At 40.1% G+C, this 21,379-nt stretch overlaps 1 protein-coding gene across 1 annotated transcript in view; it reads left to right on the top strand.

Moving 5' to 3' along the window:
- Positions 1-21,379, top strand: part of LOC138213088 (neural-cadherin) — a 258,811-nt gene that overhangs the window by 93,026 nt on the left and 144,406 nt on the right. The window contains exons 8-13 of the mRNA XM_069173941.1: positions 9,914-10,086; positions 14,022-14,190; positions 15,769-15,939; positions 16,445-16,617; positions 18,092-18,259; positions 21,103-21,352. Coding sequence (XP_069030042.1) covers positions 9,914-10,086; positions 14,022-14,190; positions 15,769-15,939; positions 16,445-16,617; positions 18,092-18,259; positions 21,103-21,352 — 1,104 coding nt within the window. The remainder of the gene's footprint in view (positions 1-9,913; positions 10,087-14,021; positions 14,191-15,768; positions 15,940-16,444; positions 16,618-18,091; positions 18,260-21,102; positions 21,353-21,379) is intronic.

The raw sequence follows: 21,379 nt of genomic DNA, 5'->3' as shown, positions 1-21,379 counted from the left end.
TTCTTGTGTTTTATCTGCAGTCTTGATATGCATAGAGAGATAAAAAAAAAAAAAAAAAAAAAAAAAAAAATGTAAAGACCAGAAACTAGTTTTATATCTCCTCTCTTAAGACTCTCTTTTAAGCTCTATCAAGAACAGGCTCTTTTATGTCAATGTCTTAAAGGCACTGATATCAATGACCCTGTCTTCTGATTGGCTGTTTTCAGTCTTCTACTCTGCTAGCTCTGTGACGGAAAGAGAGCTCAGTTTTGTCTTATATATAAAAAGTCGTGCTGTGCTGAGGGTGGACAAATGACAAATGACATTAAAGCGAGTTTGTGACATCACAAACTTACAGAGTCCAAATGGGCTTGTCCAAACATGTGATGTATACAGACTGTGTGCACTTTTTTGATACTTCCATAGTATTTGTATTGTACCGAAACTTGCTTTATCAAAGTGGAAATGTAAATATGGCTTTATGCAATATGGGTCTTTTAAATATTGGTTTCTGTCCCTCCACATTGGCACATGATGCTTTTTGCCAGACAATACGTCGCCATGGTTTCATCTGCTTTCTTTAAGGCAATACTTAAAAGAAACTACGCACTTAAGATACATGTATCCTCTACATAGAAGTGCTTGGTGATTTTTTTTTTTTTTTTACTTTGCTGCTTAAACTGTTATGTGACAAAACTTTAAACCTCAGGGTGCTCTGAGCTCTGTTTATATTGCACTATTCACCTGCGCAGATTCAACACAAACCCTGAAATACACACAAGGACTGTTTTTCCCCCCACAGTTATTTTCACCCTGCTTTGCTGTGTCCTCCCTGCTATATTTACATACACTGTATAAATGTAAAAGCTCTGCAGTTTTTCCAGTGTGCCCCAGAGGGTACTGCAAATATGCTTCAGAGTGTGTATCGTATAGTTTTATGTCCTTCACCGTAGCCACTGTTGTGTGGATGAGGCTGTCTCACCAGCTTTCCTCTCACTGCGAGGAGCTTTGTAAAGGATATTTAAATTTTGACAGGTCGTGTCATGAAGACGTTCAAATAATCACCCAAACTGTGAGGAGCGTTTATAGTCACACTTCTGAGCTTCCTGTTAGGCAGGGGCAACAATGCCAGAAGCAATGTGAAAAAAGACACTAGGTTATTGACGCAGTGTGTGTTTGTGTGTCTGTTTGCCGTAATGGTGGCAATGTCATTGTGGTTCGACCCTTATGTAAATTGTAACCCTCATATCACATAATAGGGTAAAACACCACATTCATTTACTCAAAACTTCAAGGCACAATTCCCTCTGATCACCAGCATTGACATTCACTGTCAGCAGATAGCGATGGTCATTTTATGGAGCACAGAGACGACACAGAGATTTTATTTGACTCCTTTGGCTATCAGATGAGGGGTGCAGACTTTCTTTTCCATTTATGTTGTTTGGTTTAACTTGTCACATTGACAACATTTCTGCTGGTCATTGGTCACAAAAGGTTATCTTTTCCCCTTCAAATTTGCTTTCTCAGACTGACAAACTTTGAAGTGAAGTTCAGTGTAGAGCCAAACGAACATCTAACATCTTTGTGGCAAAATTCGTGAGAAAGTGGCAGAGTACTATTTGAAATTACTTTCAGTGAGAGCAACTACCATCTAGAGGATGCGATGAAACATGTGGAGCATTTCTCAAAGAGGGGGAAATCCCACAAATCTGAAAACTCGCACAAGAAGGCGAACCACGTCTATTTGACATGGTAACAGAGCTCTTCTCACCTCAACTTCAAGCCAGGCAGCATGATGAGACATCCCTATCCATACTTTTCCTGACCCTTTTTAATCTCACCCCTGACATATACCCAATATTACAGAAACATTAATAGAAAAAAAAATAAAACACTGAAACTAAACTGAACTAGCAAACTGGCTTTAAAAACTAATCAAAGCTGAAGTGAATCTAAAATACCCAAACCCGGAAGGATTTGGACTGGAGGCTAACATGTCGGTGAGGTAAAAGAGTATACAAGTAACACACGCAAATCTGACTTGCATAAGTGTGCTGCAATTTCCATCCTCCATGTGACTATCATAGCACATGCCTTTATTAAGCACACCTTTAGTAATGATGGGTTTACAGTAAATCAGCTGATAACCAGTCTCACACACACACACACACACACACACACACACACACACACACACACACAGAAGTGAGCATAATACAGATGCACACAAAGGCACTACACAGTTTATCTGCACCAAAGTGTGTGAGCCAAAGTGTGAGACCATAATGCTTGTAATACGATCCAATATCTTGTTTCAAAGAGCCCCATATTTGGTCATTAAAAGTATTTTATGGTTCTTATAATGGAAGGCGAGCACATTGGATTCCACCCACCCACTCCAACCCATCTCATTCTCCCTCTGCTACTGATGAAAATCGTTTATTGCCTCTTCTCCCCTGTTGTTGCCAGCTCCTTCTCTCCTTACCCATCCTAAATGTCTGACAATCATTCAAGTGATTGTTTACCTCCCTTCCGGCAGGAGCGGCCTCCCTCTCCATGTTAATTTGCCTGTAACTCACCCCAGAATACAGTGTGTTTCCCTGAGATTTAAGGCACCTATTAGGATCCGAGCAGGCCAGTCAATATGATGATCACGCTCTTCCTATTAAAACCCATAAATACAGAAACACCTGCTCTATTGGATGGGAGGAAGTATTTACTGACAAAGGAGGAGAAATGCTGGCGCCAATAAACACTTTTCTGTCATTTAATTTTTAAGTTTAATGGCATTTCGGAAAATAGTATTTCTTTGTCAGGGAAACAGTAGGTGAGTTTGTTTTCAGGGAAGACTGCTTGGTATCCTGTAAGGAAGAACCATTCGTCGCCCTGTTGTCTTGTTTTATTTATATTATTTAGGCTTTCCTCCTGAACTTGCTCTCCTTCCTTCCATTGTGTTAGGTCTGATGTGCTGACCTGTGTCTGCTCCCCTTTATGTAACAAACCCACATTGTTTTACCCCTCATTCCTCTCGCTGGTTGCCTCTGGCAAATATATTGTTATTCTGTCTTTCTCTCCCCCACTATTCCACTACCTACTCTATTTTTATACAGTAGGTCTGTCTTTCTTTCACCCCTTCTATTACCCATCTTTCTCTCCCAGCTCCAGTCTGCATTTTTTTTTTCCACGATGCTGACTGTAGGGAGAACTTCTCTGTCAATGTCCTCCTGCCCCCACCCCACTTTGTCCTCTGTCTACTGTGTTGTCTCTCACCCATCGTTTGCTTCATCATTCCACTTCCTCCCTCATGGCTGCCTTCATGTGAAGTGACGGCTGCTCACTGACCCCTTAGGAAACATCTTCTCCATCTCCAATAAGTGATGATATGTGCTGGCCTTGTTAGCAGCAACACACACACACACACACACACACACACACACACACACACACACACACACACACACACACACACAAACTCATTGTACTTTTATTGAATAATAAGCATTTATATCCACATAAAATGTAACTTGAATGTTCACAGAAAAACATGCAGGTAGGCTGTTACACATAAGACCTACAGTGATTAGTACATTTATACACAACACAAATACACAGACTCACACAAATGCTGGAACACACAAAACAGCACACTCTATCAAATGTATCAATAATAGTGTGCACTAATAAGCACATATCACATATTGACTAAGTAACACACAAAGGAACAACCACATAACATTTACTCATAGACTGTATAAAGGCGTAATTGTAAGCACGCATCTATGCATGCACACCCAAACACACAGACGCAACCGTATATAAAAATGGACGTAGCTTCCAGGTCTGAAAAATGAGGCCGATGCGGAAGTGCTTTCGGCTGCAATACCACCGAGTGCCGCTAGAGGTTGGCTCCAAATAGCCTCTGGCTCCATAGACTCACATTAAACCTCTCTAATGAAATACAAAAACAGTACATTTTTTCCATAAATTATTTTGGTGTTGCTATCTAAAGTTGCTCCTTTTTATTAGTTTCCTGGTGGTCCATCTGAAAATAATTCCATAATTAATGGGATGACGACAGCCAAAATATATTTTTGTCCAGATCTACACAAATACAGGCAAACTAATTCACTCAGGCACACACATAGCCATAACCCACACTACGGGGACACATATCTCAGATTCAAACAGACGCTCACTGTATGCTTTGTTCTTGGACTGTCCTAAAACCTTTTCCATGTCCCATTTTCAACCACTTACCCAGCATGTGTTGCTCTCATCGAAGGCTTTTAGGCCCTATTAGATGTTGATGCCAACCAGAGGCAGAGCAAAGCATGGATCAGACTACAGGGCGCCTCCGGTGCTCCCTATATATGTAACATAGAGAGCAGGCCTTAGCCTCTCTGTGTCTGCTTGCTGCCTTTACTGAACTGGCCACATTTATCTGGCCTTCTGTCTCAATTCATCAAGCATGAGTGCACTCCACAGCACCGTTGGAGCACTGTGGGTGGACAGAGAGAGAAAAGGGTGGGTTAGTGTTTAGACTCTTGATGCGTCTTTAGTTTGAGTACACATGCATTTTAAAATGCTTATTCATGATCTACGGGTTAAAAGTCCACCCATCTGATATTATGAGTATTGCTACTGTTTCTGTTAACCAGTACTGCTATGCCTACTTTGTTCTGCTGTTACAATGGTTACTTTTACCACAGTAGTTGCCTACTACTACCAGTGTAAACAGTTCACATGAATTACTATTCTTAAAATCCTATAAAAACACACTACTGTGAAAAGTATTGGTTTTAAAACCCAGACCACAGAAAGTACTCCGCCTCCACACTAACACATTAGAGGCAAATGTATTTTTGTGGATCCAAACCTGGAAAAATACTCGTGACGTGGCTCTTGGAAATTCAATGTTAGGAGGATGGACTAATATACTTTTGTCCAACCATTGGATGCATTGATATAAAATGCACACATATACTCAACATCCCCAAAGGATGAATCATAATGACTTTAGTAATTCCCTACTGATAATACTATGCTTACCCAGTGAAATGTATCACCATCTTTCAGATAAATTGGCGCCCTTATTTGTAGTATTTGCATTTAAATGGATTGTTTCTTAATTTATCTTTCGTGGCCAGTTTTTATCAACCCCAGTTGGTTGCCCTTATTGTAGCAAACAATTGTTCTAATTTTAGTCTGATTGTACTACTCTTTTTTTTCATTGCACTCTCTTGTAAGCTCATTTGACAATGCAACCTCTTGCAGCCCCTGCCACGCACCATACAATGGCCTATTTGGGTTTGAATAATGAGAAATTCAGAGTAAACCATCTAGACTCCTGTCATTTTCGAGTATGAGCAAATTGCTTCTTTTTTTTTTTAATTTTCGTGTTGATGTAGGAAAGTGGGAGGTTTGACCTCAATACATCCAACTGCTGAAACAGCCAAACTTGAACTGAAGGTCAGCAACACTGGCATGGGATACTTGTCCATAATTGCATCGACCAGAGGGTACAGCAAAAGTCTGGGTTGAGTTGCGAAGAAAAGTGATGCAGCCTTGCTTGTATGGGTCATTAGTGGGTTATACTTCATACAGTCGCTATGCTAAATAGGCTGAAACTGGGGGCCATTTCCATTTTGAAGTGTTTCCACTGATGTAATTATTGATTTCTGCCATGTGAATATTTGACTCCGTAGGTAGTGGGTACATTTCTGTGCATTCTACAGTAATGACTGTGTTGGATATAAAGCTGTTGGAGACATGAGCACATTCTGGAAGTTAATATTAAATAAAGTCGACTTAATTCATGTTATTAGCAAAAAATACTGGCATAAAGATCTGCTCTGTTCAAATGAGTTCCACTGTCCAATCAGAAAGTATTTTAATCATGACACTGCTCTTCAAAGTATTAATATGCACACTCAAATGACAACACAATAGTTGGTTGTAGTAGCTGTCATATACGGTATATCTGCTGAGGATGTACAGTAACATTTCTGGGAAGACTGCTTCATGGCCCATGCTCCACATTCAAGGACCTTTGTAAGGACCAACTAAAAACACAAAAGGGTGCGTGTGATCAAGTATCAATGGCTACTGTATATTGAAAGTTGACACTGATTGTTTGGTTTAATTATCTTATTCAGATTTTCTGATGCCAGTTTGCTTAATTGTTTTACTTGTATTTCACATTATATGTAGATAATATTAAACACTGGTGTATTTTGGGACTTTGGATTTTTCAGTTCAAACAAAAAACAGTGGTTTTGTTGGCATCTATGTGGATTCGTCGCTTTTGGGCTCGTTCCACATAATCCTGACATTGTTGGTTTGATTGAGACTTCATGCATCATTCATGTTTCGCTTTCTCCCTCCATACGTGTCCTGTCATAAATACATTTTTGAAAAAAATAATTATATATATTTTTACTCCTCAAAGTTACACATCAACAAAACCATGAATTGTTATTTCAAGCAAACCTTAGGTATCATAATGGCACTGGTAACAATTTTTATACAAAAGTACAATGGCATGCATATGGACTTTCCCCGAAGTGAATTAGGTGCTAATGAACAACACAAACCACCTCTTTGCCCATTTTTGGATTGCTGGAAGTTAGGCGCAGTTTGCACTGCCAAAATGGTGGTGTTCAGACTCATCCACATTGAGCATCAAATCCGTTCTTCGGAAAAGTTGTGGGTGACGTCATGGAGGCTACGTGCCTTCTTTAATACAGTCTAACATGACGCATTCAGTGGAAGACGACTCGCTCCCTTTGTATCTATTGAGGAATTAATTCTAAAGTAATGAGAACAATGTCTTAGTGTTAGGTGATTATACATCAATGAAAAATAAAATCATTATTGATATTACAGCACGTTCAGTTCCTGCCAATAGATCCCCTTAAATCCTGCTCACTGGTCGTTTAACATGTATTGAAGCCTGATGGTGAAAATGAGGCATATTACAAGATTGCAGGGCGTTTTGGTCTGATCTTGAGAATGTCAAGCTGTGGGAGCAAGAGACATTTAAGAATAATGTCAGGTGTGTTTTCAATAATGCAAGTTTAGAGGAAGAGAATATTAAAAACTGTAAGCCACCTCACCATGTCAGCACTGTTTTGTGTACAGAGTTTTGGGGAAATTGGATCAGCTTTGTAAGACAAACAACTAATACAGCTAAAATGTGTGTAAAGCTGCATGCATATGGTTGATTTGTGTTAAACCACAGGCTCTGGACTTCTGGAGGAAGGAGGCCAGAGAGAGCCTAATGTTTCCCTGAATAGGGACATCTATTTGGGAACAAATTAGGCTCTGAAGCATATTAAGTATGTACATCCAAGCATGTGCAAGGCATCCCCCCATCTTTATGTGAATAGCCACTGCTAGCTGGCTGTAGTCTTAAAAAAAAAAAAAAAAAAAAAAAAAAAAAAAAAAAAATTCAATGATGGACTTTTTTGTACTCTGCATAAACCTGCAGCAATATTTGCTGCAAAATGTTTGTGTGTGTGTATATTTTTCTATGAAGGTGTGTGACTAATATTTATGCATTATATGTGTTTGACACAACGTATGTTACATGTCTTTCTTCAGGCAAAGCTTCCACCTCTTACACTTCTACGGCTGTAAAATGGAATCATCGTTCTTCCTCTCTCTTTCCATTCCTGTCTCTTTCCCTTACACACACACACACACACACACACACACACACACACACACACACACACACACACCCTTAACCACAAAGAGCAGTGCCAGGGAACCAGCCATTGTGACAAACACCTCGAGGCAGACACCCCCTCCATGGCAATCCTCCATCTCTTGTGCAACAATGCTCGCACACTCAAAGACAAACAGAAGAGACAAACTGCACATGTGCAGTTCAAAATTTATGAGCTTGTACAGCATTAACTTCAGCTGAACAGAAGATTTTCCTCTTTTGTTAATCTTGTTTCCGTTTCCTCTCATTTTCAAAGACTCTTCTACAAATCACTTCATCCAATTATTTTATTATTCGTGTCATGCAGGTGCAGTCGCTACGAACACACACACAGGCAAACAAGATAAAAAAAATACAAATCATACATCTTCTAAATGTTATCTGTCTCATCAGTCCACTCGGTCTGGTAAACAGAGATAGAAGGATGAATAGTGCACATACATACATATCTATGATAAGTGTACATTGATTCCAACAGGGGTCTCTTGTGAAACAGCAATCAAATGAACATATGACAGCGATAGCACCTGCCCCTGCCTCTAAAGATAAGGAGGATGTAATAAGTGTGTCCGCACTTTGAGCCCACACACACTTGCACACAAACACGCACACACAAAGTAAACAGAGCACCACAGGGCGAGATGAATACAAAGTGGTGGAGAGTCATTCAGAGCAGAGAGTGGGATGCAGATGAGACGCCTACACCAGACTGAAAAAGAGTCAGTAAGAGAAAGAGAGACAGAGGATGAAATGGAATGCCAGAACGACGGCACTAAAAGGGAATACCAATCGATTTAACTATTCATATGTTGTGTAGCCATGATTAATGAAAAATCTCTCAGAGCTAAAAACTTAAATTAGAACGTCTTAGTCCACCAGAAAATCCCTTCCCCCTCATGGTTTTGCTTTTTCTTCATATTTACAAAGGAAATGGTCAATGCTTTTTCAACAGCGCAGCGATTCTGAAGGATGTTGGGGATTGTTTTAACTTGGTTCTGACTATGTTATCATGTTATTTCATCATCTCACTTTATAGATTTTATTCTTCCAGCTTTCCTCCAGTGCTTTTACACTACATGCAGCTAATAAGCAATCAGATGAATCCAAGCCACCCGACCGCTTTATTTTTTAGCACTTCGTTCGACCATTTGTCAAAACCAATGTATGTCTGACAGTCATTTCCATTTTAGTTAGTCTGCCTCATCTTTAAAGTTGTTTTATTTTATTCTTAAAACTCACTGAAACACAGCGGAGGACGTTTCACACCAAAATTCGTATTTGCATCGTGATATCTGGAATACAGCTTTCACAGGTTATTCGTTTTTATCATTTTGATGGTGTGGTTAATAAACGCTCTGTCTTTGGCTGACTGATTTAAAGCGGTTTGTTGGCAAAGCTAAACAGGTTTTCATCACGTTTATGTTCATGCATTAACATACTGTACTTAAGATATGTAACTGACCTTAAATTGTATAATTAGTGATGGCATTCTTTGAGCTAAATGCTAACGTTTTGTTCGCACCCAGCTTAAAGGTCTTGTGAAAATTCTGATTTAATTAACTACTGAAAGTGGAATTTTCTTGCTTTGAAAATAAAGTTGATACGTTTTTATCCAATGTCCTTTTCCCAAAACGTCATGGTGTGCAAGAACTTTTCAGATGAAATTGTTTTGCATGTGAGAACTAAATTATACATTATTAGCTGCCAGCTAAGTTTTATTGTTGCAGTTAAGGAAATCATTTCAAAGCTGTATTTTAGGACACCACTTCTCGGAGTTCCAAACAATGTTGTCTGTGTGACAATTCACGCACAGATGAATTTAAGAGCGATCCTGTTGTGTTAGCGCCACCTACCCTCTCTGGTGAAACAACCACTGCTGAGTGATAGAAAACACAATACTAACTGTGCGACACTTGGGACTTTTTCCGGGAATGTCACCTCAGACAACCATCTTATTCCAAAGCAAGGGCTTCCATCAGTGGGACACAAGCTCAATCACCATTGTGTTACGTTAGTCACTGATAGAGAGATGACAGCCATTTATTTAAATGGTAAACTTCAAGATTATTATTCTGAGTTAAAATGTGCCCTTTTTTTCATACATTTCAATTCCAGAAAAAAAGAAACATATTACCCCACTGGACGCTGTGTGTCTGTGTACGTGTGTGTTTTTACCGATATCCTCCTTATGTTTGTGTGTAGGTCTGATCCGGCTTCGTTCAAGCCCACCACCTCGTCTCCAGGGTGTCGAATATGTCCTCAATGTCACAGCCACAGATGACAACGCCTCTGGGGGACCTCAGGTATTGTCATCCACGGCCCAGGTCATAGTTGGAGTGGACGACGTGAATAATAACAAGCCTGTTTTTGAAAAGGTAAGACGAGCCAACATACACTTGATTCATTGATGTTGTTGCTCCTCATTAGCCTGCATGTGGTAGGTGCGTCATAAATATCTGCTCTCCTGGTCGTGGTGCAAGTTTTTTGATCTTCTTTTACTTTTCTTTCATCAATCTCTCTCCACCTTTTCCTTTACTAGTTTTCCTTTTCTTTCTCTGTCGATCCCCTGTAGGTCTCCACCATCACTCCTCTGTATCCCTGTCTTTCTCTTTCTAGCTCCTCTATTCATTAGCCTCTATCTCTCCTCTCTAGAGGAGCGATTAGTGTGCTTGACCCTCATCTCTGCTCTCTCATCGCTCTCCTACATCATCTTGGTTGTTTAATTAAAGCTTTAAGGGACGTGTGAGAAATCCCTACTGACTCACTCCAGAGGAGCTATGTCTCCACCTGATTTTTTTATAGCCATGTCTCCCTTTTAAATGAGGTGACTTGTCAAGCCCCCCGAGGTATCACAAGCCAAGATTAGGAGCAGGGACGTACTGAGTAAACCTAGCTTATTCTCTCATCGGGGAGCGTGAATGCCAAGTGTTTCCCTTTCGGCTTCACTTCTTAGCAGGAAGTAACAGAGGGACAGGCGACAAGATGAGAGCCAAGAAAGGAGAGAGAAGAGAGATTCTTGGTCCTCAGTATTTCATGTGCTCTGTGTGCTCAATTGTCTCTCACAGGAATTTTCTCGTGATGTCCACAAAGAAGTGAATATGATTCATCCTTCTTTTCTGCTGGTTGGATGCTAATTGCATTGAACAAGTCAAAAGGACAATTTAAACAGATAACTGAAGGTAAATCGAAATTAACAGATGAAGGAAATAAAAATGTATAAATAAAGGTGAACATATAGATAGACGTAATATAGACAAACAAGGCGATTTACTTGTGTGTCAAATGTTTGTTTTAAATAGAATAAAAGGAAATTCTGGGACTTAAAAGTAAAATAATACAGAGTTTTGGTTTCTCAGTAAATAAAGACATCCGAGGTTGGTTGGTATTTCCTCTGTCGCTGGGAGCCAGCAGCAGGACACTGAAGCAGAAAGACCCTTTTATCTTGTTTTGATGCTCAGTCTTATAACATACTGTAGCATCTCCGGAGCTCAGGGCTGGATCAGTGGACCGAGACAGAAGGAGTAAGAGACACACACAGAGAGGTAGTGATACAGAGAGGCAGGATCTCTCAGATGTAGCAGGATCCTGCATGTTCCTGCAGCATGGATTTCAGACTACAAACCCACAGGCACTGATTACATTCATTTATTAACCTTTAATATGCCAGTGACCTGCTCTTAGATAGGTCTTATTGGCTTCAATTTATACATTTTTAGTAATTGAAAAACACAGGAGAGATATTTGGACCAGGCTGTGTGGGCAAAGCATGGAGAAAAACACCTGACAGAGCATCTATAAAGTATTACTTCTGAAATCAAAACACACTGGAACAAGATGAACAAAAGACAAACACAAGGAGTGTCGGTGAGTGAATTAAATTTAGATCTTGTTCCCGAGTTGCTGAGATGGTTCCCATCCCACTGTCTGTCCATCCATTCACCCGTTCTAACTCTTTACTGGGTACCCTGGTATTACCAGAACCATATTCACTCTTTAAATATGAGGGTTTGCCCACGGTCAATTGACAATTATTTCCTGTTGTGTCTTAATGAGCACTGACCAAAGTTAACTTTGAAACTTTTTATTTCTAATGTATCCCATCTACTCTTGGAATCTCTTTGTGTTTAGACTTACTTTATTTGTATATGAAATGTCTGCTCTGTTTATTCTTAAGATGATTTATTGTACATTGACTAACAGTTAGTAACACAGCACTACCTTTGAAGCACCACATGCATATCTTCACCAAACTCCCTCTGTACTCTATGTAAGGTAAATCAAACTTAGAAACATGGAGACAAATATGTCCAAAGCTTCTCGTGGCCACAGATGGAAAGGTTGAAGGACTACATAAAGGTAGTGCCTTGTTGCATGACAGAAGGAAGGAGGACTGAGGAGAGGAGCTACAAAGCAAGAAGGGAGGCAGGAGGTAATGAGAACATCAGAAGATTTTTTTTTTAAAAAAGCTCCCCTGCCATTAATTAGGTGTCAAAGGAAGGCGTTAACCAGCAGCACTGACAGCTTTCTTCTCTTCCTCTGTGTGTGGCACATCAGTATCAATGCTCCAGTGAGACAGGGAAAAGGAAAGAGTTGATGGAGACAAAGTAAGAAAGAATCTGGCTACATCAACCCAGACACATATTTAGGCCACCTCCGAATGTGGCCTGAACAGATCAGAGCTCACTGCTTCCTGAGGGTGTTTCCACCTGTACTTTTGCTGGCCACTTGTGGTCCGATCACGGCCAGGTCACATATGTCCGGATTAAAATAGCCAAATGGAAGCAACATAGTGTGTTGCATTGCGAGTGACCCAAGGAATCCGATTGGATTTGCATTTCAAACCACCTCCGTGGTTTCAATCCGGTTTGCAAAAATCCCATTACGTTGTTTTTTTTCTATCTATACTCAAAAATCAATCCAGATACAATCTGGAAATGACGAAGAAAACCGTTTTGGGCTGGCAGTCTGAACAAGGCCAAATAAATGCATGTTTGATGGAGACGTGGGTTTGGGTTTTAGGGTGAAATAAAAACATTTTACTTCCTGGTGTATCTCACCCTTCAAATGGAAAAGCCAGGATTCCTCAACATTAATTAAATTCAAATTGAAAACATCTAATTCATTATTTAGAGGTATTATTTGTGATGTTTCAAATATATTACATCGTGCAGCATTACTTTAAAATGCACACAATCTTTTGAGATGGGAATAAAACACAGTGCTATTCATACTGTGAAGAATCTGTTCTTCAGTGTGTCTTCTTCCCAGTTTTATCCGTGTGATTATAAGGAAGTGAGCACTTTTACTGTGCTGCCATGAGGTCATTACTGCATACAGTGGTAGGGAAGGAAAACAGCAGTTCTAACGTGTTGTTTTAGTGGTTGGTAGGTGAGGGAGCATTGTTCTTGGACTTTTTACTTGTTATGTAAGAGCTGCTTTTTGCATCTTACCAGTTTAATGTCACTGCAGTCTGAATGAATGGAATGGAAGTTCACATGTCAATTGTTCAATGACCACAAACTATGTTGCTTTATACATTTTAAACTGTTGTCTGTTTTTTTTATGTGACTCTATTACATATTTTGCTATGCAGCTGAAAGGGTAAGCTGACATTTTAGCATGAGAATATGTGAATTTGAGTATCGACCTTGTTATGGTACGACAATAACAATGGTTTGAAAGTTGGACTTCAGTATTCCTCCAGGAAAGTTGCTTGGCAACAGTTAAGGGCCACAAGTTTGAATAAATAACATGTGTTTAAAATAATTTAATTCCAGGTGGATCACAGGATCCCATCATCACCAAATTTGTATTTGTCTGATCGGAATGTACCAAATATTTTGTTCAAATAAAACTGCAGACATGTTCTGGTATGCTTTGAAGGCTCTCTCAACAAAAAAAACACACAGGGCGTTTCAAAAGTTCAACATACTTCATGTTCACAGGAGTCACAGTGCACAAAATCGAGCAGCTTTTAAACACTTTTGCCAAATGGGGGTCGGGATCAGCTGCAGGACCCCTGAACCTACGACCACCACTCTAAACGAGTAGAGCAGAAGTAGAAAACAAATGCATTGAAAAAAAAAATCCAGGACACTGATTTCTCACTCTCTTTCTGTTTTTGCTCTTTATTGTCCATGTTACACCTTTTGTACCACAGTACGTATTGTAATCTTTAAGCTGTCTTTTCATAACATTCCTCCTCCCACACTCTCACTGTTTCATTGGAATAGAGTATTGATCTAGGTTTCTTCATACTTGGCTTCTGTTCCTCCCACCTCCTCTTCTCTTCCGCTCTCATTCTGCTTAGTGTCAGCAGTATCGAGAGAGCACATCAGTCCTGGAGAACCAGCCAGCTGGGACGTTTGTTCTGCAGGTTCACGCTGTGGATGCCGACGAGGGCTCAAATGGAAGGGTCGCATATGGCTTCATGCACAAAGACTCCACTGTGCCCGCATTTAGTATACACCCAGACACAGGTACTGAAACACACAAATACTCACTTGCACAAGGAGTACACATGCTTTTGTCCCAGGGGAGATTCTTCTGCAGGCTCAATTACTTTTAGCATATATGTCATGCTTGATACAGTGCACTAAGGCATGCAGTGAGACTAAGTATATTTGCATTTAAAGAAAATATATTGTATTTTTATTTTATTTTTAAATGCCAGACAGAATAAAATGTACAGTGATCATCATTTTGTAGCCTAAATGAAGCACCATAATCCAGCGTTGTGTCTCGATGTATAGTACGAGGGACAATCCAAAAATTCTGAGACTGTTCCTGTCGTGCACAAACAAAGCATAGCACAGTAATGCACATTGAACAGGGGAAATTATACGTTTCAACGGTAAATATTCCAAGTTACTTCACTTGAGCAATTTAAGCACCTGGTTACACATGTTTTGATGACCGCTGGCATGTGTGTATTGATGTTTTTACCGTGGACTTCAGCATCGCATTTTGTGTCACACTTTAAAAATCGGTAACGGACACACTTGAGATGCTTAAGAAAGTGTAAGGCAATGAAGCAATGAGCGAGGCGATGTGTTTTGAGTGGCATTCGCATTTCAATAGGGACAGAACATCACTGTCCAAGACTGAAGAAGACATGTCGACTCAGAGGTGCTACTAGGTGGGTTTTCTTTGACATTCGCAGGATTGTGCACTATGAATGTGTACACTGGGACTGTCAATGCTGAGTTCTACTGTGATGTTTTGAGGTGTCTGAGGGAAAACATTCAGTGCAAACAAGCTGAACTGTGGCGCCATGGCAGTTTAGTTCTCCAAAATGATGACACATCTGCTCTCAGCGGATTTAAAACACACTTCTTTCTCACCTGCAACAACACAATCAGCGCTCCCCACCACCCCTGCTGACTGGATTTGGTTCACTACAAATTATTTCAAGCTATGTAACTTGAAATACTTACTCATGGAGGTTATTGCTTCCCCTTGCTCAATGCACACCACTGTGCTGCTCTCTGTTTGTGCGAAAGAGGTACAATCTTAGAACTTTTTGATCACCCCTCGTAAATGTTTTAAGACTGGTTTGATAACTTTTCACAACACTTCACACAGAAGAAACCCTACAGCTATTTCTACACTCTAAATGTCTTTGAAGCATATCTCAGCCTAACTCATTGTGTTGTCTGCTTTAAAAAATTGGCGTCAAAGGAAAATAGCATTAGCAGCATCAGTTCAAAGGTCGTAAACTACAGCAAATAACCTGTTCATTTTTACATGTAGTCAAATCAGTGGTTTCTTTCTAATGTCAAAAATAGAAGACTAAGTACCATACAACATATACAACGTACCTTTCACTTCATTACTTAAAAATACGTAATGAAGATGATTCTCTTTGATCTTGATAAAAACTACTAATTTGCTTTCCCACTCAGCTCCTCATCTGCTTGACTGTTTTAAGTTTAGCTTCAAGGCGAGCAAAGGGAATTATTTTCGTGTTGAACTACAAATGCTCTGGGGACACGACACCAAGCAGTGTTTGGTATGATTCGGCTGTCTGATCATCTTGGTTATCTTGGCCTCTCTAGGAGTAATTGTGACAGCCAGGAAATTTGACCGGGAGCGCCAGCGGGAGTATGCGGTGACGGTGACAGCCACTGACCAGGCAGCTGACCCACTGATTGGCATTTGTCAGCTCAACATCCTCATCCTGGACCAGAACGACAACAGCCCCAAGTTTGAGAACCTCCGATATGAGTGTAAGTTCATGTCAGTATTAATCCATTCTGGAAGTAAAGAGTCTGAGACAGCTCAACCTGCTGCATTACAGAAGGAAAACACGTTTAAATGGATTAAAAACAAGCAAAGGAAGAAAACACATTTGATATTTTGACAACAAAACTGATGAAGATTTGTTTAAAAAGTTTGTTTTAGTTTGTTGTCACTCCAGTATTTCAGAATCACAGGGATACCGCCTGACCCTAATGTAAACCTTTAACTAATTATTAGTTTGTTCTGTCTTGGTGCCCCATGGGATTTTCTTGTCATTATAACCAAGTATGATTTGGTTCTGACTTGAAGTGTTTTGTTATGCTGCATAAATATTGTCAAACTGGTGAATATGCTCCTTAATGAGCTTGCGTACTCGTTGCTTGCAGCAGTTTGAGCTGACTTGCTCACTGCACTAATACACACAGTGTAAAAGACTACAAAAGAATGAAATGTACAGAGGTGTAACGCTCACGACTTCTTCTCCTCTTGCAGACTTCTTGCGTGAAGATACCATGATTGGAACGAGTTTTTTGCGTGTGGCCGCTCATGATGACGACTTTGGCACCAATGCAGCCATCATGTACTCCATGTCAAATGAACAGCCGGAGTATCTCAGAGTCAACCCACTGACAGGCTGGGTGTATGTCAACCAGCCCATCTCACAGGTACACACACATTGTGTACAAACACAAATATATAAATAAACCACACACGGGACACTTTCCACTTGCTATTAAAAAAAAAAAGGTTACATCATATACTCCCAGTTGCATGTTGGAGTTTGTCCTGTGTTTCTAGTGTAGCAGATAAGCAGAGCAAATATATTTTTGAACTAAGATGAGTGGATGTTCTCAGAGCTAATTAGCCTCATGTGGTCACTCAATAAGCTCCACTCACACAAAGGCTCTTCAAGGAAATTGTGCAAGTTCACTCAAGAATTCTTAAAAGGCTAAAAATGAACACTAGATTGTAACTGAACAACATGTTGTTTATCTCAGCATATGGCAAGACAAAAATGCATGTTTTCATTTAAAAGTCCAGCAGCCAATAGCAGTGAGGCAGCCTGCCTATGCTCTAGTCTTCACTGGAGCCTTTTTTTTTTTTTTTTTTTGCCTACTACTTCCCTCACTTCATTGCCTCTAAATCTTTAATTTACTAACATAGGAACACAAACAAGCAACAACAAAATTGCTATGTAGCATGTGCAAAACAAGTGTGCACCTCAGATGAGTGCCATAGTCGACAATAGCAATAAAAGCCCCAAAACCGGCACCTCACATTCTCCCAGTGCCAAGAAGAATGAACGTTTGTATCCTACTGACACCTGGCACCATGCCAGCAGTGTTACCTGGGAGAAAGCTTTCCTTGAACTATCCATATTTGAAGATACAAATATATTCCACCAATAAGTGGAATTGCATAAAGTGTAACATACACATTTGCCTACACATTTACTTCAGCCTGTGCCAATATGACAGTCTCAGTATTTTAATCGCTCACAGCAACGACCGGAATTTGAAACGTTTTTATAACTACAAAAAAATCTTGAAAATGGATCTCAGGCAGTCTGAGATATTCTTTCATGCATGAATTTGAAACACCTTCCAAGAGGCAGACTGTGTCTGCACATATCGCCCATAATCCGGTGCATGAAAGCAGAAGGTCATGAACAAAATTGAAAAAAAGTGAACTGGTGTCATTCTTGTTTTTCTTTCATTTTCTTCACCAGCATGTGTCATTTAACCGACACTGGAAGTGCAGACTCTTGGTTAACTTCTTTTCTGTAGTTACAAGAACAGATCGTTTCCCCCTGATTGCAGTGGATAAAGCTAATTGCTCTTGTAATGGTTACAAAACTCTGCTGCTCTACAGTGAGCCATGCCCTTAAATCAATACACTTATCTTTAAGTATGTTTGTGTTTACCCGAATGCAGCCTACAGTCAATTTCCCCCTGCACAGAAGTGGGGAAAATGGATTGTTTGCGGAGTCATCTAAATTCACAGTGTTGTTCAGTATTTAAGGAAGCTACAATCATCACTGTGTCACATTAATCATCAGCGTGAGAACGCATCATCACTCGGTCTTGTCTCCTCTTCCTTTTTTTCTGCTCTTCATCTGTGTTGACTTTTGTGCCACAGAGGACCTACATCACCAGGGACATTGTGGCTACTGACGGAGGCAACAGGAGCAGCTCAGTGGAGCTGGCTGTCACCATCACCAACGTGAAGAACCAGCCTCCACAGTGGGAGAAAGACAGCTACAGTGTGGTCATACCAGAAAACACGGTCCGGGACACGCCCATCGTGGTATGTTGGTTGGCGGGTGTGGTAGATGGCACACGTAGGACACAGATGCACAAACACATACGGGTGCATTTCTGGCAAATACACAAAAGGAGTATGTGTACATTTGTTACACATGCAAATAGCCGTGTCTAAATACCTTATAAACTTAACTTAACCTCACAAACAAGATGGCCCAAAGATTAGAAAAGCAGGATTATGACTTGAAGGTTTGATCTCCTTACCATCACGATGAAACTGGATGGGTAAAGTGAAAAAGCAGTGTTTGCCCCTCCCTCATTACCACCAGAGAAGAGAAGATGACAGATGAGAAGGCCCATTGAAACAGCATGTTGTGCATGCATTTGCACAGTAAGCGTGCACGCATTAAGCTGCAGCCACACGTAGGCGTGCGCTCACTTATCCAGCCATGATGAAATATGCACATGTACTTACATGTAGCCACGCAGACATGGAGACATTTTTGCTGACTTAAAACATGTTCAGTTGTGTTGTAATTATTGATTGACATATTGATTTACACATGGGGATCTACATGAACATCACACCAAAACATGTGTCACATGAGTTTCTGCACATGTGGAATTGAGTTGGCAGTAAGGATTTTGCCTGTGTGTCCAACTTTTGGCACCAATTTGCAAATAAGTCATGGCGGTATTTTCATTTTCCTTATTAAAGGTAAACTCATCTTTTTCTATGATCGGATGCTACGATGTATCAACCTGGGAGTTGATGATATTTGCTCGGCAAACTTTTTCACTTTGGTATATAATCACGGGGGAGTTGTGGCAAACACTGTTTTTTCCTGGTTACATGAATATGGAATAGGAGAAAGTGGCAACAGACACGTGTACAAAAAAAACGTTATTTTTATACATTTTAACACTCAAACCAGCTTTCATAAAAACTGCAAGCTAAAAGTTGCTTGACATCCTGGTGTCAAGACATACCAGGGGACTGTAAAATCCCCGGCTCATTTAAGGCCAGAGATGTCTGCATTGTATCCCTGAAGTTGCTCTTTATCTTCCTAAACCATCTTCCCTCAGTCTCTTATCACAGCTTCAATGTATTTTTAGGAGGTTTAATCAGTTTTAATCAAAAGTGATCAACAGTGTAACTTGACAGGGGAGCAACGGGTTTACAAACCACAGTAATATAAAAATGCAGACATTTAAAAACACTCGTACCTTCACTGATTCATTACGTGTTCAGTTCAGATGTATCCTACCACATTTCATAACTCATAGGCACTTCCTTTAAATGCCACTTACTCATGTTTAACTAACTGGCAGTGTTTTCTAAAGCTCTCTTGGAAGCAATTGAGGCAGAGGGGACTTCTTTTTTATTGTAATGTGTGTTGATGTTTGTGAAAAACGCTAATAAAGGAAAGAAAAAAGAGCGCAGTCCCTGCAGTACAGCGTATTAATCGAGATTGCAGCTCAGTGTTGATTTGACTGTTATGCTACAATGACTCTCAGTGGGATGTAAAATATTTGCCGTTGACATTTGAGGTTTTTATGGCCTAAATCAGTGCATACAATAGTCAGACATGTGTGCCAGTTGTGCATGCCTAAGAGGGTGGCTCATTATTGCAGCCGCCATGGTCTGCAGGTTGAATGGATACAGTGAGGTCAGCCATAGGCAGGCCGCATCACGCCCAAGATGGCATTTTTTATTTTAATTGGGGTGTATATGGCATCAGCTTTGAATAGCCTCTCCTTAATTAGTTTAGGGAGAATGCAGTATGAAGAGCAGAGCGTATTTCAATTTGATCCCACAGGATTTCACAGGGTTGTTGTCTATTTTAACAGTTTGATACTTCCTAATATTTTTGTGTTCATTACAGTGGGCAGTAAAAAAATATTTTCCATCTGGGCAGATCCATTTTCACTACTTAAAATGCACACTTCACTCAACGCTCAACAGCAGCCGTTCCTGTCCTGAAGATCACTCCTGGAATTTAGCATTTTTCCAGCTCTCACAGTTGGCAATTGGAAACATGTACAGATTCTGTCAAATGCAAATGACTGTCAGCTTTTAAGATGTTGTTCTATTGGTAATCTCTCATTTACACCACAACAGGATCAATGGTTATTTCCAAAAGTTAGGAAATAGCAGCGAGACAAAAAAAAAAAAAAAAAAAAAAAAAAATCCCCATATTTACATCTGTGTGTCCATGTACATAGGACAAACCTTTCTTTTGGGTTTAGCTGTCTGTCTTAAATTGGGTAAGATGACAAATACAACTTTCTGGAAGTCAGTGTAAATTGTTTGAAGTGTTAAAATAGGAACTTCAATAAATAACATTGGTTACACTTTACTGAATGGTGTATGCATTATCAAGGACTCAAGTGTGAATTCCTTTCACTTTTACCCACAATGGATAGTAAAGGACAAATGGTTCAGAACTTCACTTTAGGGGAAACAAACATGATAAACTCATGAGTTACTAATGCTTAGTTAATTATGGTGTCTGTGCTGCAGAGTTTGGTCTAGTTGCCCAAAATGCTTAGAATTCATCACGATCATGATTAATAAATCCTAATCATTGATGATGTACTCACCTTATTAATGCTTTAAATAATGTGTTGTTCATGCATGAGATCATGAATAAAAGACTTTGAACTGCATGAAATAATGCGTAAGTCATCAGGAACTGGTATCGATTCATGATAATTTATGTACCACAACATTAGTTAAATACTTTATGGACACGGTGGGTTTTCCCTGGGAGCAGTGGCTGTAGACCATTACTATGAGGCCCATGTTGGAATGCAGACTAATTTAACTGAGGTGTCATATGGTATTGACATTTTTCCTTCTGTCCTTCTTTCTGTTCCAAAAAGACCATCAAAGCCACCTCCCCTCTTGGAGATCCCAGGGTGACTTATAATTTGGAGGACGGTATGGTCCCAGAGACCAACATGCCAGTTCGCTTCTACTTGACCCCGAACCGAGAGGATGGATCGGCCTCCATCCTGGTGGCGGAGCCCCTCGACTATGAGACCACCAGGAATTTCATGCTGCGGGTTCGAGCTCAGAATGTCGCTGCTGTACCGTTGGCTGCCTTCACCACCGTCTATATCAATGTGACCGGTAAGCATTTTGTAATTTCTCGTTGTA

The sequence above is a fragment of the Embiotoca jacksoni genome, unplaced genomic scaffold, assembly GCF_022577435.1.
Source record: "Embiotoca jacksoni isolate LCO1_2020_lvr unplaced genomic scaffold, fEmbJac1.0.p SCAF_6, whole genome shotgun sequence".
NCBI lineage: Eukaryota > Metazoa > Chordata > Actinopteri > Embiotocidae > Embiotoca > Embiotoca jacksoni.
This window is presented reverse-complemented; position numbering and strand designations above follow the sequence as displayed.